The sequence below is a fragment of the Pongo abelii genome, chromosome X (genome assembly GCF_028885655.2).
Source record: "Pongo abelii isolate AG06213 chromosome X, NHGRI_mPonAbe1-v2.0_pri, whole genome shotgun sequence".
Taxonomy (NCBI): Eukaryota; Metazoa; Chordata; class Mammalia; order Primates; family Hominidae; genus Pongo; species Pongo abelii.
The window spans coordinates 160,270,942-160,290,652 of record NC_072008.2 but is presented as its reverse complement, the minus strand read 5'-3'; the positions used below and the strand labels follow the sequence as shown (position 1 = coordinate 160,290,652).

Sequence of the window (19,711 nt, the reverse complement as noted above, 5' to 3'; positions counted from 1 at the left end):
GCTGAGGTCGGTGGATCACCTGAGATGAGGAGTTCGAGATCAGCCTGGCCAACGTGGTGAAACCCCATCTGTACGAAAAATACAAAATTAGCTGGGCGTGGTGGCAGGCACCTGTAATCCCAGCTACTTGGGAGACTGAGGCAGGAGAATTGCTTGAACCCAGGAGGCAGAGGTTGTGGTGAGCCTAAATCGCACCATTGCACTCCAGCCTGGGCAACAAGAGGGAAACTCCATCTCAAAAAAAAGAGGCCCCTCTAGCAGTGGGCGTGGGCTTATATCAAGCAGTTTGTATGCAGCCTTATGACAGCCACCTTACATTGCTTTTTTTCAAGACCTTGGGAGAAGGAACGCCTTAGGTTTCTGAGGCTGCTCCTCAGGTCACTCTAGAACTGAAGCCAAGAGAAGCTAACTGGCCTGTGACCTTGGTCTGAGTAGTGCTGCTCACCAGTCACTTAAACAGCAGAATTGCCTGGAGCAGGGCCTCTAATGGGGGGACTGAGCAACCAAGCACACAGTGAGCCTAGCTGGGAAGGGAAGTCCTGCCATTCCCTGTAGTAGTAGGAGGAGGACACAGAGATGTGTGGCAGCATATCTTGGAGAAAGATCCTAGACCTCTCTGCATCTGGGCTAGACTTGAGGTTTTCCCAGGTCGTTTCAGCTCTGTAGTTCTGTAAGCGCTGACATTGAGGTGTACACTAGCAGGTGCTTGAAAGATAAACTGGTCCAAGGGCAAGCAAGCTCTGGGATAAGGCCAGGCCAGGTGGTGTTAAGATGAAAGGCAGACATTTTGCAATGAGGTGGTAGGGTGACCATCTGGAGACAAGAATCAATAAAGCTCTTGTCTGACTGGTAGATGTTTGTTGTTTTGCTGTGGTAAGTGATCGATATGTCCCCCTGTTTGGGCTCCAAAGTATTGGCTTGGCTCTGCTGTGGACACCACTCTTGTCTCAGAGCTGTGGTGCCTGCCTAGGCGTGGAACACTCCTCCCACCGAGTCCCAGCAGAAACACTGAGCGGGTGGGGGGCTGTGGTTCAGGGGAATGTGCAAAGCCTCACCCACCAGCTTCAGCATTAGGCATTTCTCCTTCCTGATGTCTCAGAGCCTGATAGGATATGTTCAGGCAGGACTGCCTTTGAATAGGCCAAGTGTTACCTGACAGCTTCCAACCACACAGGGTAGGTGCCAGCTGCCTGAGCACCTCAGTGTTGTCAAAATACTTGACAAGGCCCCAAGAGGTAGTAGCTCTTTCTAACCAGGGTTCTCTCCCTGAGCAGCCTCCAAGCCAGTAGTAGGTAGGTAATATATGTGTTGTCCCCAGGCCACTGAGTTTTTGAACTGAGCATGTGTGTGTTGGCTTTTGGGTCTGGGGTGGGGGTAATAACTGGGGAAGGGAGGGACCATGCTGAGGATGATTCCCTCAGGGTCTTGCCCCTTCCCCAAACCAGAAGGAGTATGTTTCTTTCCTAGAGCAGCTGAGTGGGCTGGAGAGATCCTTTGCGGAATCCAGTAGTTAACAAAGCCTTCATTCTTTTTTGGGATCGGGGAACTGCTTGGAAGTTCTAGGGGGACATATGGCCATGATGACTGGCTGCTTCCTACTCTCATGTTAAGAAGCATAATCTAGAAACATCTGCAGAGCCTTCTTCAAACAGAAGTGTTAGTCACAGGTACTAGTGAAGGGTAACGGGCATAACTAGCTAGAGCTGTGGCCTTGCTTGGGGGCGGGGAGGGTTGAGCAGATCCTCCTGGAGGATGGAGTTGCTGAGGGTGCAGGATCTTCCCACCTGGGCTGAGGCCCAAGACAGGGAGGGCCGGTTTCTACTGTGGGACTTGGGTTAGTATTGCTCAGTCCCCCATCCCCACTCTTGGTCATTGGCCGAGGTGGTCCTTAGGATGGTGGGATTCCTGGATGCAGCTGACAGTGTAAGGAAACATGTTTGTCTTGTTTTTCTGATTACAAAAATAATGGGTAATTCTTAAAACTTCAAAAATTGAGTTTAGAAAGTTAAACTCCCCGTAATCCCATGTCCCACAGGTAACCATCATAAATATTTTGTTATGCATTTCCAGAGGGGTTTTCTATGCTGACATCTTTAATAAAATGTCTACAGCGGTGGGATCATATATACAAAGTATTTATGTTTCCACATTCCTGCTGGGACATGGCAGGAGGAGCATTCCACGCCTGAGCTGGTAGCACAGCTCTGAGATAAGACTGCTGTCCATAGCAGAGCCCAGCCAATACTTTTGATTGTGCTTTTTCTACTTGCTGAACCTTAGACGTCTTTTTTTTTTTTTTTTTTTTTTGTGAGATGGAGTCTCACTTTGTCGCCCAGACTGCAGTGCAGTGGCGCCATCTTGGCTCACTGCAACCTCCGCCTTCCAGGTTCAAGCGATTCCCCTGCCTCAGCTTCCGAGTAGCTGCAGATTACAGGCATCCGCCACCATACCCGGCTAATTTTTTTTGTATTTTTAGTAGAGACGAGGTTTCACCGTGTTGGCTAGGCTGGTCTTGAACTCCTGGCCTCAAGTGATCCACCCACCTCGGCCTCCCAAAGTGCTGGAATTACAGGCGTGAGCCACTGTGCCTGGCCAACATCTTTTTATAGCAATCTCATTCTTCTTAAAGATCATGTAGTATTCTCTCGTGGTTGTGCCATAATCCATTCTTTATAAGCATCTTCGAATCATTGCAAATTTATGCAATTACTTTTGTGGAATAAATTCAGAGGTGGATTGTTGAACCCGAGGGTGTGAACATTTTGCATTTTATACAGGTGTGCTGTTTTTACCTCTGCTAATAGCGTTTGAGAGTACTTGCTTTGTGGTGCCGAGGGATGGGCAGATTTTTATAATGCAAGATCAACATAAAAACCAAGCAGCCTAAAACCGGAAATTAAGTACCCCATGAGGCCAGTACCCTGACTCACGCCTGTAATCCCCACACTTTGTGAGGCCGAGGCAGTTGCTTGAGCTCAGGAGTTTGAAACTAGCCTGGGCAACATGGCGAAACCCCGTCTCTACCAAAAATGGAAAAAGAAAAAATGAACTGAGTGTGGTAGCACACACTTGTGGTCCCAGTTACTGGGGAGGCTGAGGGGTGGAGGTTGCAGTGAGCCAGGATCGTGCCACTGCACTCCAGCCTGGGTGACAGAGTGAGACCCTGTAACCCACCATACAAAAAGAACCTCGATACCCATACAATGATACCTTTCCCCTCTCATATGGGAGTCTATTAAGAGGATTCTTTAGGTACATCTTAGTGTATTGACTTAAAACGATGTCTCAAGATGCATGGGGAAAAGCAGTAGGTTTGGCGTGGCTCAATTTCTACATTAGAGACAAATATAAATATATTTTTAACTGGAGTTCTATATGTCTAGCAGCAGCTCTTTCAGGAGCAGAGGCCGCTCACTGACTCAGCAAGTAGAGACAGATGTAAATATATTGTTAACTGGAGCTCTATATGTCTAATAGCGGCTCTTGCAGGAGCAGAGGCTGCTCACTGACTCAGCAATTATTTCGGTGCCCACTCTGCACCCAGAACTATCCCAGGCCCTGGGAATATAGTATAAAAGATTTCTGCTCTTATGAAGTTTGTAGTCTACTTTGGGAGAGATGGACCCAAGAAATGTGTTTAAGATAATTTCAGAGATGGATGTCTATTAAGAAGCAGGTAACATAGTGTAATGTGACTAAAAATGACTTTAGATGAGGTGGCCACATGTTTATTATATATACTGCTAGATGTGATTATGTTATGGGATCCTTTCCCTTTCTATATTTTGGGTGTGTTTGAACTTTCGATGAGTGTGAATTCCTTGTGTAATCAGAATAAAACATTATACATAATAAAACCCATTGTAAAGCTTTGAAATGAAACCCTTGACCCCTAGCTCGCATCCTGCAGGTCTTAACTCCTATTTTTTTGTTTGCTTGTTTAGTTTTGGCTTTTTCGAGGCAGAGTCTCGCTCTGTTGCCCAAGCTGGAATGCAGTGGTGTGATCGTAACTCACAGAAGCCTTGACCTCTTGGGCTCAAGTGATCTTCCTTTCTTAGCCTCCCGAGTAGTTGGGACTACAGGTGTGCACCACCATGCCCAGCTATTTAAAATTTTTTTTTTTTTTTTTGTGGCGAGAGAGTCTCCCTGTTTTGCCCAGGCTGGTCTTGAACTCTTGGCCTCAAGCAGTCTTCCTGCGTTGGCCTCCCAAAGTGTTGGGATTACAGGCGTGAACCACCACATCTGGCCTGGGTCTTGACTCTTAAGCACCTTAGGTCCCCGGAGCAGGCATTTCCATCTCCAGGTTCAACCTGGCTTATCATTGTGGGGGTTGGGGGGGCTATGGGCCAACTTGAGATGAACAGAACAAGACGTGGTTGGGGGCACCATGGGAAAAGGAAGTCACCCCCATTTCCAGAAACTCTTTAGGCTTGGTTAGCATCTTGAACTGCAGAGCAAGCTTGGGGCCTGTGTAGAATGGGGCCAGGGATTGAAAAGCTGGAGGAAGGAGTGGGTCTGAGGGTGGGAGCTTCCTTTTTTTTTTTTTTGAGATGGAGTTTCACTCTTGTCCGCCGGGCTGGAGCGCAGTGGCTCAATTTCGGCTCACTGCAACCTCTGCCTCCCGGGTTCAAATGATTCTTTTGCCTCAGCCTCCCGAGTAGCTGGGATTACAGGCGTCCACCACCACGCCGGGCTAGTTTTTTTTTTTTGTATTTTTAGTAGAGATGGGGTTTTGCCATGTTGGCCAGGCTTGTCTCAAACTCCTGGCTCAGGTGATCTGCCCGCCTCTGCCTCCCAAAGTGCTGAGATTATAGGCGTGAACCACTGCACCTGGCCTGAGGGTGGGAGCTTCTCATAACAGCATCCCATGAGGGGTGTGTGTGGGTAGAAGTGGGAAGAACTGGGAAGGCCGATTTGAGGGAAGTGAGTCTGACCTGTCTCATGCCGCCTGTCTGCCTGGTATGGCCTTACCTTGCCTTCTTGTCTGCTAAATGCCTATGTCTCCTCTCCGCTCCACCACAGATGCTGTGCGCGAAATTCGGAAGTATGATGATGTGACCGAAAAGGTGAACCTCCAGAACAATCCTGGGGCCATGGAGCACTTCCACATGAAGCTTTTCCGTGCCCAGAGGAATCTCTACATTGCTGGCTTTTCCTTGCTGCTGTCCTTGTGAGTGGGGGTTGAGGGGGCAGGTGCTGTGAAAGGAGCCATGGGCTAGCCATGGACACAGAACTCAGTGGACCCAGTCTCCCCCTGTGACTTTGATTCCTCCTCAGTCTGTGGCCTGGATCCCAAAGCCTTGTCTGTGTTAGGGAAGCCACATAGTTTTCTCCTGACCTCCAGAGGCAGCGTGGAGAGTAGGAGAGGGCTGCCCGAAATATCAGAAGACCCTCACACACCTCATACTCTCAGGCAAACAGATTACTATCTCACGGTCTGTTTGCATGGAGAGTGAGGTGTAACGGTAAGGCCTTGCCCTCCTCTGGGAGAGGACCTTCAGAGTCCAGCTCACAAGGGAGCGATTGAATGGGGGGCTCTTTGTGTCCGGGGTGCTGACCTAGGGACAGCAGGTAAAAGTGGAACGAAGAGGCTGGGCCTCTCCTCGCCTCAGGGCCTTCCCCACGTGAAACTCGTAATGAGGGCATGTTACGTTCCATGGCAGCCAGAGTATTTCTGATGATTTTTTTGGTAAAACTAAGTACCTTGATCAGGGCTAAGGGTAACTAGTTGGGCAAAACTAGACCACTACGAAGTGCCTATTTGAGCCTGGGGCCCTGTTTGCTGCCTCCTGCTTCACATGGCCATTCTGATCAGCAGGGCCTGGCTGGGAGGTGGATGGGAGCTCAGATCAAGGGCGTATGAAGGCATTGGAAAGGTGCTTGCTTTGAGGGTGGAGCTCTCATCACTTAATCACTTCTCAAAAGACCCCACCTCTTAATGCTACCGCAGTGAGGATTAAATTCCAACACATGAAGTTTGAAGGGCACTCAGACCATAGCACCCAGTGATTCTCAGGCTCATGGACAGTTATTCCCCACTTGGTTTTGTGCCCCGAGACTCAAGAATCTCCATGCCTAAGAGATTCTTGCTCTCTAGTCACCTGGTGTGTCCTGCTTTACTAGGCGCTACGATGACTGCTTGTCTTAAAGTCTGTCGTTTAGATGATCTTGTACTCTCTGCGACCAAGTTGGAAAGAGGGGTGGAGCTAGAAAAGGCAAACACATTTTTTCAAGATAATGGGTTTGATCACAGATTTAATCTACAAGCTTGCTATCTTCAAACTTAGGAAAGTCAGGAAGGCTGGGAGGAGTCAGACACATACCCTAAATTTTTCAGGAAGTTCCAAATAAGTATTATCTTGTGGTCTGAGGCTGAAAGGGAAGCAGATCTGGAAGACTGAGTCTCAAAACCAGAATTCTGAGTGTGACAGTCAGCAAAATGAGGAAAAAAGACCACATTGAGGAGGGAAAGAGAGGAAACTAGGCCATCTACCAGAAAAGCATCTAGAGCTTTAAGAATAGTATGGGGGAGGGGTGGGCTGGATGCGGTGACTTACACCTGTAATCCCAGCACTTTGGGAGGCTGAGGCAGGTGGATCACCTGAGGTCAGGAGTTTGAGACCAGCCTGGCCAACATGGTGACACCCTGTCTCTACTAAAAATACAAAAAAAATTAGCTGGGCTTGGTGGTAGGTGCCTGTAGTGCCAGCTACTCGGGAGGCTGAGGCAGGAGAATTGCTTGAACCCGGGAGGCAGAGGTTGCAGTGAGCCGAGATCACACCACTGCACTCCAGCCTGGGCGACATCTCAAAAATAAAAAATAAAAAAAAAGAATAGTATTGGGAAGGTGAAAACCTGCCGGGAGCTCTGAATCATGAAAGACATGGAAAAGTGGGGAGAAGGCAGTCCCTTTTATATGTCTATGTAAGGAAGGAGATGGAGGGTAGGTGGTCAAGGGCAAAGGAAACACTAGGATGAGAAAATGGAAATTACAGGTGGGCAAGAGTAGCATCCCTAAATGATGTACTTTGCACTTAGGCTTGATGAGATTATGTCCAGAAGCTGTAGAGATCATCTGCAGATGAAATTGCCACCGATGCTTGAGGATTTGCAGAGTGGGAGAGATACTGGCAGACTGCAGCCTGGCAAACATCCCAATTTCCAAAGGGAGGAGAAGGTAGATGAGGAATTGACCTGGGGATGGTTGACTTTGATCTCCAGCCATGCTCTAGAAAGAATAGCTTGTATGCTTTCGGAAAAGAAGAGCAGGATCATTGGTGACTGCTGTGAATTCCTGGAGAAGTTCTGTCAGCCTTCTATAGATGGAGTGTAGATGGATTTTTAGCATGATGCTTGCCAGTCTGAGTCTGTTCTTAAGGACCGGATGCCGAAGTGTGGGGAAGGTGCCGGCAGAACAGTGTAGTTAGGTGTGGTCCTAACCCACATGAGTGGCTGCCATGTGGATTGGCTCCATCCACACATACACATAGAAGCCTTAGGGGGCTCACTCTTTTTTTTTGAGACAGAGTCTCACTCTGTCGCCCAGGCTGGAGTGCAGTGGCTCAATCTCGGCTCACTGCAAGCTCCGTCTCCCGGGTTCATGCCATTCTCCTGCCTCAGCCTCCCAAGTACCTGGGACTACAGGCGCCCGCCACCATGCCCTGCTAATTTTTTGTATTTTTAGTAGAGACGGGGTTTCACTATGTTGGCCAGGCTGGTCTCAAACTCCTGAGTTCAGGTGATCCGTCCGCCTCAGCCTCCCAAAGTGCTGGGATCACAGGCGTGAGCTACTGCGCCCGGCCTGCTTTGTTTTTTAAGTGTTTCCTGCAAGCTGCAAATGGGCTGCGTGGCCGTAAGGCTGGACAAGAGCATCACACAGAAAGCCAAGTTCCTCTAGGGTCACAGCCACCATCTTAGGTTTAACTCTTAAGAGACTAGCAAGGAGTATATATTTCTGGCAAAATTCCAGAAATGATTAACTAGATCGCTTATGGGCAACTGGTGAATCCACACTGATCCCTGGGATCACCGTTTCCTTTTCTAAGAAGTCACGCAAGACCAACCTCATGGCTTTTTTGGATCAGGCTACTGGATGGGAACACGGGAGGGTGCAGCAGCTGAGCCACCACGCCCAGCCTCCACATGCTTTTTAAAAACATTCCCGTGTTTAAAAAAAGTTAACCACGGGACTTTAAAGCACCACATGCTTTAAATGCCCCTTGGTGACTTGAATGTTCTACTCAGTTTATCATGAATGTTTTTTTGGGACAACTGACCTGTTTCCAGCATATTTATTTATTTATTTATTTATTTTTGAGACAAGGTCTCGCTCCATCACCCAGGCTGGAGTGCATTGATGTGATCATGGCTCACTGCAGCCCTGCCCTTTTGCCTCAGCCTCCCAAGTAGCTGGGACTACAGGCACATGCCACCACGCCTGGCTAATTTTTGTATTTTTAGTAGAGACAGGGTTTCGCCATGTTGGCCAGGCTGGTCGTCTCCGACTCCTGGCCTCGTGATCCGCCCACCTCAGCCTCCCAAAGTGCTGGGAATACAGGCATACGCCACCACACCCTCTTTCTTTCCATGTTCTTTATGTCCCACTGAGAGGCTCAGTTCTTGAACGCGAGCAGGTACTCATGGCGTGAGCAGGTACTCATGGCCCGAGCAGGTTAGATGGTTAGGAGTTAAGGGTTCCAGACTTCGTATGCAGCTTTTCTGAGTGGTAGAGAGTCTGCTTAGTGGGTATTCCAGTACTGCTGGGATGCGGTCACCTGTGTGGATTAGTATTTTGCAAGGGTGTATGGGATGGAGTGGAGCAGGAGAGCCTAAAGTGGGGAGACCAAGTTGGAGGTTGTCAGTGAGACTTGCTGGGAACCTGAACTGGGGCAGTGGTAGCAGAAGTGGGGTGGAGGGGACAGACCTGAGAGGCCAAGGTGGAGTTGAATCAGCAGGCTTTTCCAGTCTCTGGGAGTCTGAGATGATCTTGGTTCTGCTCTGGACTTGCGGAATGCGAGGACGCAGCCCCCTGCTGGAAAGGGAGCTCTGGCTGCCCATGGAGTAACACTATCGTGCTAGGTGTGAGGGCTGGTTGCAGAGTGGGACTTCTGGCCAGGCCTGGGGACAGCAAGGAAAGGAGGGGACAGGGAGAGCAGGGTTGAGCAGGGGAGACCTGGCAGATGAGCAGGATAGGGTGCTTCCGGGCAGTCGAGCTTGGGTTGCTGGCTTCACAGAGGTATTGAGGCCGGGACAAAGGGAATGTGCTGGCAGGATGGATTCCAGCCTCCAGCAGAGCGATAGAAGATCGGGGAGCAGAAGGAAGAGGGAAGCAAGATCAAGAGGGAGGATGTGAGCAGGTTAGTGGCCAAGGAGGGGAGCACATTCCAGAGAAAGCCTGGTGCTTGGCACTAGTTTTCAGCAGGACTGGGCTCAGAACACATAGGAGGTTAGCCTGAGAACCCCCGAGTAGCCCTTGTAATTGGGAAAGGGGGCCTGGCCTGAAAGGAAACATCACACCTAGAAGCAAGCCTGTACCCTTGGCCCCCATAGTCTGCTGCTGCTGCCTGGGATAGCACTGGGAGAGTCCCAGCTTCCCAGCCAAAGCCTTCTGAGCTTTTGTCCTGCCTCTGCCACTACTGTCTCAGTCCTGTCACTTGACCCAGAAGCCTGGGGCTGCTCTGCCCTTTCTTGTCCCATGTGACTGCCCAACCATCGTGGCCATTTCTCAGTGTGTGGCCCAGCAGGGTGAGGCGCTTTCACGTTGTCAAGTAGCCAACCTCCAGAAGTCTTCAGCCTGCAGAGCTGGACTCCACCCATGAAACAGCCTGTAGATGTCACCTCCTAAGCCTCTCTCTCACAACCCTTGGGACCACTGCTGTGGTGGGGCCACCACCATCCCGTATAGACCAAGCGGGCTCCCTGCCACCTGCCTTCCCCCCTTTGGCCTGTGCATCCCACTTCCAGTGGCTTGCTATCACATGGATCCTCCAGGACGCGGCTCCCCCACAGTCTCTGCTTCGGCCTCCCCCTGTCATGAAGCAGTCATGTGGGTCTCATGGGAGAGCCTCACGTAACACATGCTCTCCCCCAACTCGATTCTCTGAGCATTTTGGGGGCCTCTGTGCGGAACACCCCCTCCAGCTGCTGGCCCAGCCGGCACCTCCTCTTCGTGAATCTCCGAGGCTTCCCTGTGGAGCCTGTTCCGAGGGGCCCACACCATGTCCCTGGCTGACCCATAGTGCTGTCCTCGGGTCCCAGGGCAGCCTGCACATGCAGCTCTGAGGCGTGGTACTTGGCAGGGTTGCCCATCATGGAAAACCTGGGCTCTTCCCCTTTAGACTGTTAAGCTCAGTGCCAAGGGCCTGGCACATATGAAGGGCCGCTGAAACCTTTGGTGACTGAATGGGCTGTCCCGGGCTGACGGCGACAGCTTTAGGTGTGTGTCTGGGTTGAACTTGTCGGGCTTTTTAGACAAGAAGCCCAGCTTTTCAGGTCTTAGGAGCTATGACAGTTTGTGCAGACGGATGCTTCGGGGCTACCTCCAGGGGACCACACTGGATGAGCCACTGGTTTCTGCTTGTGGAAGACTCCGGCAGTCGCTCCTGTTCCCTTCCTGCCAACCTTGCACTTCGGGGGCACAGCTAGCGAGAGGCTCTCTTGAGTCTTGGAGTGTATTGGGGACGGCAGCTCCCTCTGGGCTGGGGTTTGTGTGTTCAGAGGCCCTGCACTGCCTTCTCTGCCTTACTCAGCTTAAATGGCGGTCAAGGTTAGGCCCAAAGTGCTGGTTAGCAGCCAGTCGCAGGAAGGCCCCTGTTTGTGTGGAAGCCCCCTGAGTTTTTGCTGACCTGAACGTGATCCACAGGCATCTTTTGTTTCCTCCTTATCCCTCCAGGGTAGAATCCCATCGCTGCCGTTAGCCCAGAGGGAGCTGCCCGTGCTTCTCTGCTGAACTGCTTTTTCTTCTTTTTTAGGTTGAGTCATCTAATCGCAGACTACCTTTGCCTAAGTTGTCTTACCTCACTCGGTTGCTCTCTACCCTCCAGCTTACCCCAAACCCCTCAGATAGCTGGTTTTAAAAAATATACACAGCAAAACCCCAGAAACCCAGCTGGTCTATGTCACTTCTTCTCAAGAAGAAGGGAGGACAGGCCAGACCCACACCTGCCCCTTTGCCCTGCGCTTACTGCACTGTCCTCAGGATGGGCGAGCTCCATCTGGGTCGTGGGCTGGAGCTGCCACAAGGCATGTTCTCATTTGAAACGGCCTCTATTTCCCCCAGCTCTAGACCTCCTCTTCCTGTCTTCTCCAGCGTCTGTGTGCTGGGAGGCTACAGGGAAGGCCACGCAGCTGTACCAAAATGGACTTGGGGCAGCCCTTTGGGGCAGCCTTATCGGGTCTGCTGTAGGTGACTCTCCCAGTTGTAACCTGTTTTCCTGATTCCAGACTGGCGGGTAAGAGTTGCTGAGGGCAGTGGAAGCCCTGATGTTAGTCATTTCTTCTTCACTGAAGCCTTCCTGAGGCGTCACCTGACTTGCTTCCTTGCCTGGGCGCTGCCTCATTTTTTTCTTTCACAGCTGGGGCGTGTTCACCGAGTCCACTGGCCACCCTGCGGTAGGCCTGGAAAGTCAGCAGGTGGCGCTGGGACACCGGCTTTCTGCCGGCTGGGGGCAGAGGAGTGAGCTTATGTGAACACCATGTGTATGCAGGGGCTGGGGGATGAATGACTTGACTCGCCTGAAACCCGCCCGCAGCAGGGTGGGCCGGGGGTGGCCACAGCATGGAATCTTTTGGTCGGGACTTGCTCCTTCCCCATTTCCTATTAAGCCCACGTCCTCTTCCCCTTGCTCATGGGGGAAGACAGGGCTGCCGAAAAGTGCTTATGAGCCATGGCTCTCCCCACTTGATATGGTTGGCCCTGTTTCTCTAGAGTCTGTGGAGAGGTTCTGTTTCTCCTGCCTTTTCTGGTTTACTCAACCTTTTATAAAAGCACGATAGCCCTGCTCAGTGTCCAACAACATTCTATCAAGAAGGCCCAGTCAGATTGAGGCATTTGGGGCTGCCATGTGTCTGCCAAGGCCACATCTGGATTCTGTTAAGTTTCGTTCGCTGGCCTTTTTTTGGACCCCAGGCCATTCTATTGGTGACCACCCTGTATCTGTAGGAGATGCCTTTGGCTCTTAGGTTCTTTCCTGTTTTCTGGAAATGAATAGTTAAGAACGGTGATTCGGGTAAGACTACTTGGGAGATCCAGCAGAGGCAGAAGCTAAAGGCCATGTTCCGTGCCCTGTCCTGGGAAGCTATAAGGGAACAGACAGAAGCGCACATTAACGTGCCTGAGTGACCCAGGGTGAGGGAGCAGGAAAATGTTCTAGAAGGCTGGCTCTCAGGCTGAAAAATGCCAGTGATCAGAGAGGACCTGGTTTGCATTGCTTGGGCCCTAGATAGGGGCTGAGGGTGTGAGGACGCAGAGACTGGAGCTCTGGGTTGTGCCTTCAGGTCGCGGCAGTGAATGTTTTTTCCCCCTGCAGCCATGAGCCTGGCTTGCCCATCAGAACGGGTCTGAGATGGCGCCTTCCCACTCCTGTCTTCTGTCTCCTCTGCTGCTAGACTGAGCAGCTCTGTGTCTGCCTCTGTCCCTCTTGGTGCCAGGCTCCCAGGTGAACACAGGTGCAGTCTAGGCCTAGGGAGATTCTGTCCAGCATTACGCGCAGCCTCAAATTTGCCCCCTCACCTGTCAGGGAGCACTTCCTCTCCTGGGAGTGGGATCCGGTCATCTGGAAGCCCAGCCCCGCCCCCCCTCCCTTTTTTTTTTTTTAGCTAGACTTGCTGGAGTGGGCGGAAGACCCCTTTTCAGTGTGCCAGGTATGGGAGTGCAGAGATGAAGCCACAGTGCCCAGCCTAAAGACCTTCATAGCCTGGTAGGGCGGCCATATAAACGGATGGCAGCCACGCAGAGAACAGAGAATGAGGTGCCTAGGGGGCTGCTGCAGGAGCCCCCAGAAGGCGTCCCTCTGATGGGGTGGGAGATCCGAAAGGGTTTCTGGGGGGAGGTGAGGATCGAGCTGGGTCGAGAGGACATTCTGGCCTGGAGGACTGCCACACAGAGCCAGGCGTGTTCCAGGAATGGTGAGGGGTTAGGTGTTACTAGAGCAGGGGACCATGTGGTTAGTGAGGGAGGAGAGCTCACTGAGGGTGTGCGTGCTGGCAGCAGGTGGCTTAAGCAGAGGGCTGATGTGGTTGGATTTGCCTTGCTCTGGGAGGTGGATGGGAAAGCCGTATGGCGGCAGATAGGGAGGAGGCGCCAGCAGTGGGGATGATGGCTGGCATGTTTGCAGTTGACATGGAAAGCACTGGGTTGTGGCTTGGGCTAGGGGGGCCAAGAGGGCCGAGTCTAAGGCAGTTTGCCTGCCCACCACTACATCAGGGGCTACACGAGGTGGTCGGGTCAGGCAGGACAAGAGAAGGCCCGTTTTGGACAAGCTGAGTCTAGAATGTCTCTGGGGACATCCAGGAGCCAATGTTTAGCAGGAGGTTAGGTATGAGTCTGGGCCGCAGACAAAACCCTTTCAGGGATAAGAGTGGCTGGGAAGAAGGTATAGGGTGTCAGCTGAAGAGTGCAGACCCCAGAGGGAGCAGAATAACAGTGGGAAGAGGGTGTTGTGAGGGGACCTCAGGAGGGTAACGTAGCAGCAGAGCAAGGAGTTCAGGGTGACCGCCTGCCTGGGTGGTTAGGAAGCCACTGGTGGCCCTGCTGCTGGCTTGCAAGGGCAGGCCTTGGCCAGCCTAGGTTGAGGAATATATGTGAGGGAAAAGACCAGGGGCTTGGGCAGGGTGACTCCAGGAAGGAGGCAGTTGAAGGTGAGGTTCCTGGGGGGAGACCGATCTCGGGTCATCCAGCAGGAAGAGAGAGGACCTAGAAGGTGTGAAAAAGAACTGTCGGGCTGGGAGTGCAGTGGGAAGAGTATGCCCAGGGTGCTGTGGGGGTGGGGAGCGCCTGTGAGGGTTGGCAAGAGGAAGGGGATCCGGGGCCTGGCAGAGGGGAGCCCCAGACTGTCTCAAGGCTGGGAACTGAAGGCCTGGGCTGGGGCTGAGCAGGGCCAGGCTTTCGGACAGACATGGCGTGGATCTTGCGCTGGACTTTGTGTATGCCCTGGCCTATCTTGGAAGCCCTGGTTCTCAATAGCCGGGAAAGGCCTGGGATGGTCTGCAAAGAGCTGGGCCTCTGCTGCCACTGCCGCGGAAGCATTTGTGTTAGCTGTCTCCCTGGGTACTGGGGTGACAGCCATGGGCACTCACCAGCAGCCACTTGCCTGGCCTGGTGGTGGGGAGTATAGCCTTCAGTCTTGCTTGGTCCTCTCTCTACCACCAGGTGGCATGACCCCCACCCCTCAATTCCAGCTGGGAGGAGCGGTCCTCTTCCTCTTTCTACATCACTGGGATCCGCTCTGGGGCTGGGCAGCTCCTTGGCGGGGGGCTGGGTCTTAGTCAGACTTGCCTTTCTTTCTAGGCCTCTCCAGTGACTTCTGGCCATGCCGATGTGAGTCAGATGGCGTTGTTTCTCTCTGGCTCCTAGGGTGCTCAGTAGCTTCCTCCACTTTCAGGCTGCAGCCCAGTGGGGGGCAGGCTGGTGGGCAGCTGGGGGCTGAGGCAGGGAAACCTGAGCCCTAGGCCACGAGGTCCTGGGCTGCTAATTTTAGAAAGCACATGTCACTGGAAACGCTCCTTCTCTGCCAGGAATCAATGGCCTGGCTCTCCTGGTGCTGCCAGGGGCCACTGGAAGCCTCTCCCCAAACCAGGAACCTCAGGGGCATCTCCTGGCCCGGGTGGGTATTTTCTGTCCTGAGTACATTTGGAAAGGGGCTCTGCTGAGGCCCTGGACAGCCATGGCTTGGGCCAGGGAGGTCTCACCTTGTCTGCTCTCTACTTTCTCCAGCCCTTCCGGGCTGCCCCTGGCCATGAGCAGAGGCTGTGAAGTGTGCAGGCCTGGCTGGGGCAGGAGGCCACTTCGACTTTTCTGAGTAAGCTGTTGTTGAAGCACCCTGGACTAAGCAGATTTGTCTCTTCCTTCCCCCAGGCCCTGTGTGACCCTTGCCTTCTGAGGTGTGTGAGAAAGGAACCCCTGCCTTGTTTTGACTGTTTGAACGAGTCCTTCCTTCCTCTCTTCCTGCCAGCTAACATCTCGGGGCAAGGGTGAACCAAGGGAAATGAAGTGGCCATTCCAATCTCTGTTTGGGGACTAGCATCTGCCTCCAGCTGCCACCTGTTTGCCTGTCTCTCCTGGCTGCTTCAGATAGGCAGCGTGCGCCTGTGTCCTGATTCCTCTACACCCTCCAGCCCAAGAAGACCTCATTCGGGGTGCTGTTACATAACGGATGTGTTCCAGCGCAGCCTGCATGACGGGTTGGGAAGGAGGCTGGCCAGAGAAGAGAGTTCTATCTTACGTTGGGACCTGGGAGCTGTTCCCTGTTAGTTTAGAGAGTAAGAGTGGTTCTGAGCTCAGGTTCTGGAATCAGGCAGACATAATTTGGAATTCCAGCCGTGCCCATTTTTGGTTTTTGGCCTTGGGTACATTGATTTACGCTGCTGAACTTCAGTGTTTCCTTCTCTATAAGCTGGGGCAGTCATAGTAACTTCCTCATCAGGTAGATGTGAGGATGCGGCCTGGCATGTTGGAAGTGCCCGGATTGATTAGCTTCTCTCGTTACCTTACCAAGGCAAGCCCAGCCTCGCAGGGAGGAAGGTGGTGCTGTGGCTTGTCTGGCACGTCTAGGCCCCGACCCGGAAAGTGCCGCGTTCCGGGACCTCATGCTGTAGCGAGGCTCTTCCCAGCCCCCAAGGCTCCTGCTTCCAGCCCCTCCCAGAGCCGAGGGTGGCTGTTGGGCACAGCGGCAGAGGACAGCTCCTGGGCCCCACCTTTTCCCTCATGCTGCCAGCACCAGGTTGGCGGCTTCTCGCTCGGCTGCCTTGGCAAGAGGGCAGGCCCAGGCTGGAGCCAGGCGTGGAGTGGGGGCAACCAGGAGGTGCTCCTGCCAGCCCTTCATGCTCTTTTTCTCACTTCTCCCTTCTTTTTGTAAATAATTGCAGCCTGCTTAGACGCCTGGTGACTCTCATCTCGCAGCAGGCCACACTGCTGGCCTCCAATGAAGCCTTTAAAAAGCAGGCGGAGAGTGCTAGTGAGGCGGCCAAGAAGTACATGGAGGAGAATGACCAGCTCAAGAAGGTGAGCCCAGCTTCCCGACCCACCATGGGGCGTCCTGGTGTTACACTGCGGGAGCCACATTCTTTAGGGCCTCAGTGGCCACTGCTAGCCTGTCACACTGGGAAATGTGCCTGACAAGCCAGAGTTGGGTGGAGGCACAGAGGGGAAGTCCTCAGTGGGGAGGGTATGGCCGCTGGAGGCGTCTGTATGTGAGGGTCCGGGTGAGGAGGAGGGTGTTGCTGCTCTCGTTTCCATCCACTGCTTCCAGTCAGACCCTTCCCTGAGAAAAACGGCCCCTCAGTGAGCCAGGCCCTCTGCTGTGAACCGAAGGCCCTCAGCTAGGCCCTTGTTCCCTGTAAGATTGCCGCACCCCCTCTGGAACTCGGGGTCTGTGGCATCCCTCAGTGCTGGAGAGGAGGTGGAGGCAGGGTAGTTGGCCAGTCTTAGACGTCCTGTCAGGAGGTGAGCTGCAAGGCAAGCTCAGAGGGATGTGGATGCAGAGGTGGGGTAGAGCTGGCCAGGCAGACTGGGGGCTCCTGACTGCGGTGAGCGGCACCATGTGGGGAGCACAAGGCACCGCCATCCGTGGAGGGGTTGGTGAGTGCCATGGAGCTGCTGAGCCCTGCTGCTCAGGAAGGAGGCAGGGCCAGGGGCCAGGGCAGGCAAGGCGTGCCCGGCGAGCTGCAGCAGGTGGCCCCGCTGGCGCTTCTCTTTCCCTCGGCGGGCAGCCACGCCCTGGCCTTTGACTAGGAGCTGGGAGCAAGTGGTGGCTCGGTTCCGCGTTGACATTTCCGAAGGGGCGAGTGGCCAGGGCAGCTTGAGGAACCGCAGCTCAGTGGGGAGGATGGGGCTGGAGCCTCTCCCTCCCTCCCTCCCTCCTGAGTAACCCTGGCCTTTGGCACTTTTCCCAGGGAGCTGCTGTTGACGGAGGCAAGTTGGATGTCGGGAATGCTGAGGTGAAGTTGGAGGAAGAGAACAGGAGCCTGAAGGCTGACCTGCAGAAGCTAAAAGACGAGCTGGCCAGCACTAAGCAAAGTGAGGCTCGACCTCGTGTCCTTTCCCGCAGGGAAGTCCAGAGGAGCCTTCTCTGCCCGCTGTTGCCCATTTTGTGCCAAAGTATTAGTAACAAGCCTTGCATGCACGCTCGAGGGCTGGCTGAAAACAAACAAATAGCACCCTGCGCCTCCAACCCCAGTGCAGCCACGCTTAGCCCGCAGGCCAGTGAGGCTAAGTGGTTTGAATGGGGCTCAGGAGGAACCAGGCTGCAGTTGGTGGGCCTCGATTGCCCTGCGCTAGAGCAGTGCACCCTGGGGCTTTCCCATCCAGAGTGTGGCACGGTAGCCCCAGCATGCCTGGGGGCTGAGAATGAGGGGAGTGTGGGAGTGACGTTCAGGAGGGGAGTGGGCGGCTCCCAAGCGGCCTGCCTGTCTTTGGTCTCCCACACATAGACTTAAGTCTGGGGCGTTTTCCCCCAGTACCACAGGCCTTGCCTGCTGCTGCTGTCTGCAAGGCATGGGTGTCATTGGGTCTCGCTTTCAGGCTGGGATCTTGCTCCCTGTCTCCCACTCTCAGCCTCCCTGGAGGTTACCCTTGCTGAGAGCCACTAGAGTTCCCCTCCATTAAAGGGACTGGGGGATGTCCTCTGTATTTCTTTTGCTTTATCTTAAGCTTTTTTGTCAGCCCTTTCCCTCTACTTTGGGGGCCTGCAAAAGCAGAGGGGCTTTATTTTGAGAAGTAGGCTCCTGTATAACCTCGTTTGAGATAGATTTGGGCCAGTTTCTGGTGTCTGTAGCAGTCGGGTTTTTTCCCCCTAATTCCTGTCTTTTCGTTTCTGTTTTCTTGGTCATTTACATCATTTCAAGAACTAGAGAAAGCTGAAAACCAGGTTCTGGCCATGCGGAAGCAGTCTGAGGGCCTCACCAAGGAGTACGACCGCTTGCTGGAGGAGCACGCAAAGCTGCAGGTCAGCCCTCCCGTATCGTTGCGCCCAGGGCAGGAGAGCAGAGCAGGATGAGGCAGCCCCTGCGGGTGCGGAGGGAACCTTCCAGGGGTCCAGGGGCTGGCTGCCCTCTCCCTCACTCCCCCTGGCCACCTCTGCCCTACTGAGTGGGACCCTTCACTGGGCAGGAGAGGGGTGGCCTGGCAGCAGATGTAGGCACTTGCCAGGGTGGCCTGGCAGCAGATGTAGGCACTTGCCGAGGCGGCCCTCAGGAGTGGCACTGGCTCACTAGGCTCTGAGCCTTCCTAACTTCCTGCTCAGGCTCAGTCCATGGTTTGGGGCCCAGTCAAGAACAAAGAAGCAGGTGAAACTCTGGGACCCACTGCTGGCCTTCTTTCCTAGAGTGCTGGGGGGTGACGTAGCGCAAAGATCCCTGGGCAAGTGAGGGCACAAGGTGTCAAAAAGGCACCTCTCCTAGCAGGCGCTAGTTGTGGCCATCGCCTGCTGCCCTAGGCCTGATCTGAGTCCTCAGACTAGCTTGGGTGCACCAGGCCACATCTGGAAGCCCAGGCAGTCTTGACGTTGGGAGTGAGGGCCACATAAATACTCCTAACTTTGGACAGCTGGCCTCAGTGCTTGGTGGCCCAAGTTTGGGAACCACAGCAGGTGGGGAGGAAGGGTCCAGCCTCAAAGGGGGCACCCATGCCCTCTGTATGGGGCAGGCTTGGCAGACGGGACTTGGGCTTCGAGGGCACCTGTCAAAGGTGTGCAGAGTTGGGAAGGGCCTGATCAGGTCTTGAAGGGGACTGGATGCCTTGCTGTTCCCTGCAGCCAGGACTCAGCCCCTAGTGAGGTCCTGGCAGTCCTCCCTGGCTGGCGTTAGGTCCAGGGCTTTCCCTAGAGCATGGCCAGGGCTGACGCTCCCACCCTGGCAGGCCTTTGGGTGCAGCTGGGGAGGGGGCCCCTTGCTCACTTGAATAGCTGTCGTTAGGAGAGAGGGGAACCGAGCTGGACCTCTGGGGCATGGGGCTGGAGGTGGCAGGGGAGGAGTGGACCCGGCCAACCTACTGCTGTGGGATTTCTGTCCCTTTCCAGGCTGCAGTAGATGGTCCCACGGACAAGAAGGAAGAGTAAGGGCCTCCTTCCTCCCCTGCCTGCAGCTGGCTTCCACCTGGCACGTGCCTGCTGCTTCCTGAGAGCCCAGCCTCTCCCTCCAGTACTTCTGTTTGTGCCCTTCTGCTTACCCCATTCCCTTCCACAGCTCATAGCTCGTCATCTCGGCCCTTGTCCACACTCTCCAAGCACATTACAAGGGACCTGATTGCTACACGTTCAGAATGCGTTTGCTGTCATCCTGCTTGGCCTGGCCAGGCCTGGCGCAGCCCTGGCTTCCACGCCTGAGCGTGGAGGGCATGAGTTAGTTGTAGTCTGGCTTGCGGTGGGGCTGACTTCCTGTTGGTTTGAGCCCCTTTTTCTTTTGCCCTCTGGGTGTTTTCTTTGGTCTCGAAGGAGGGTGGGTGGAGCAGGTGGACTGGAGTTTCTCTTGAGGGCAATAAAAGTTGTCATGGTGTGTA

The 19,711-nt window shown here is 53.8% G+C and overlaps 1 protein-coding gene across 2 annotated transcripts in view; it reads left to right on the top strand.

Moving 5' to 3' along the window:
- BCAP31 (B cell receptor associated protein 31) overlaps positions 1-19,711 on the top strand; it is a 23,489-nt gene extending 3,778 nt beyond the window's left edge. For both annotated transcript variants that reach the window (NM_001132651.1, XM_024240327.3), the window contains exons 4-8: positions 5,023-5,170; positions 16,084-16,219; positions 17,110-17,233; positions 18,061-18,161; positions 19,233-19,711. In NM_001132651.1, the coding sequence (NP_001126123.1) occupies positions 5,023-5,170; positions 16,084-16,219; positions 17,110-17,233; positions 18,061-18,161; positions 19,233-19,271 (548 nt within the window). In that variant the 3' untranslated portion in view covers positions 19,272-19,711. The remainder of the gene's footprint in view (positions 1-5,022; positions 5,171-16,083; positions 16,220-17,109; positions 17,234-18,060; positions 18,162-19,232) is intronic.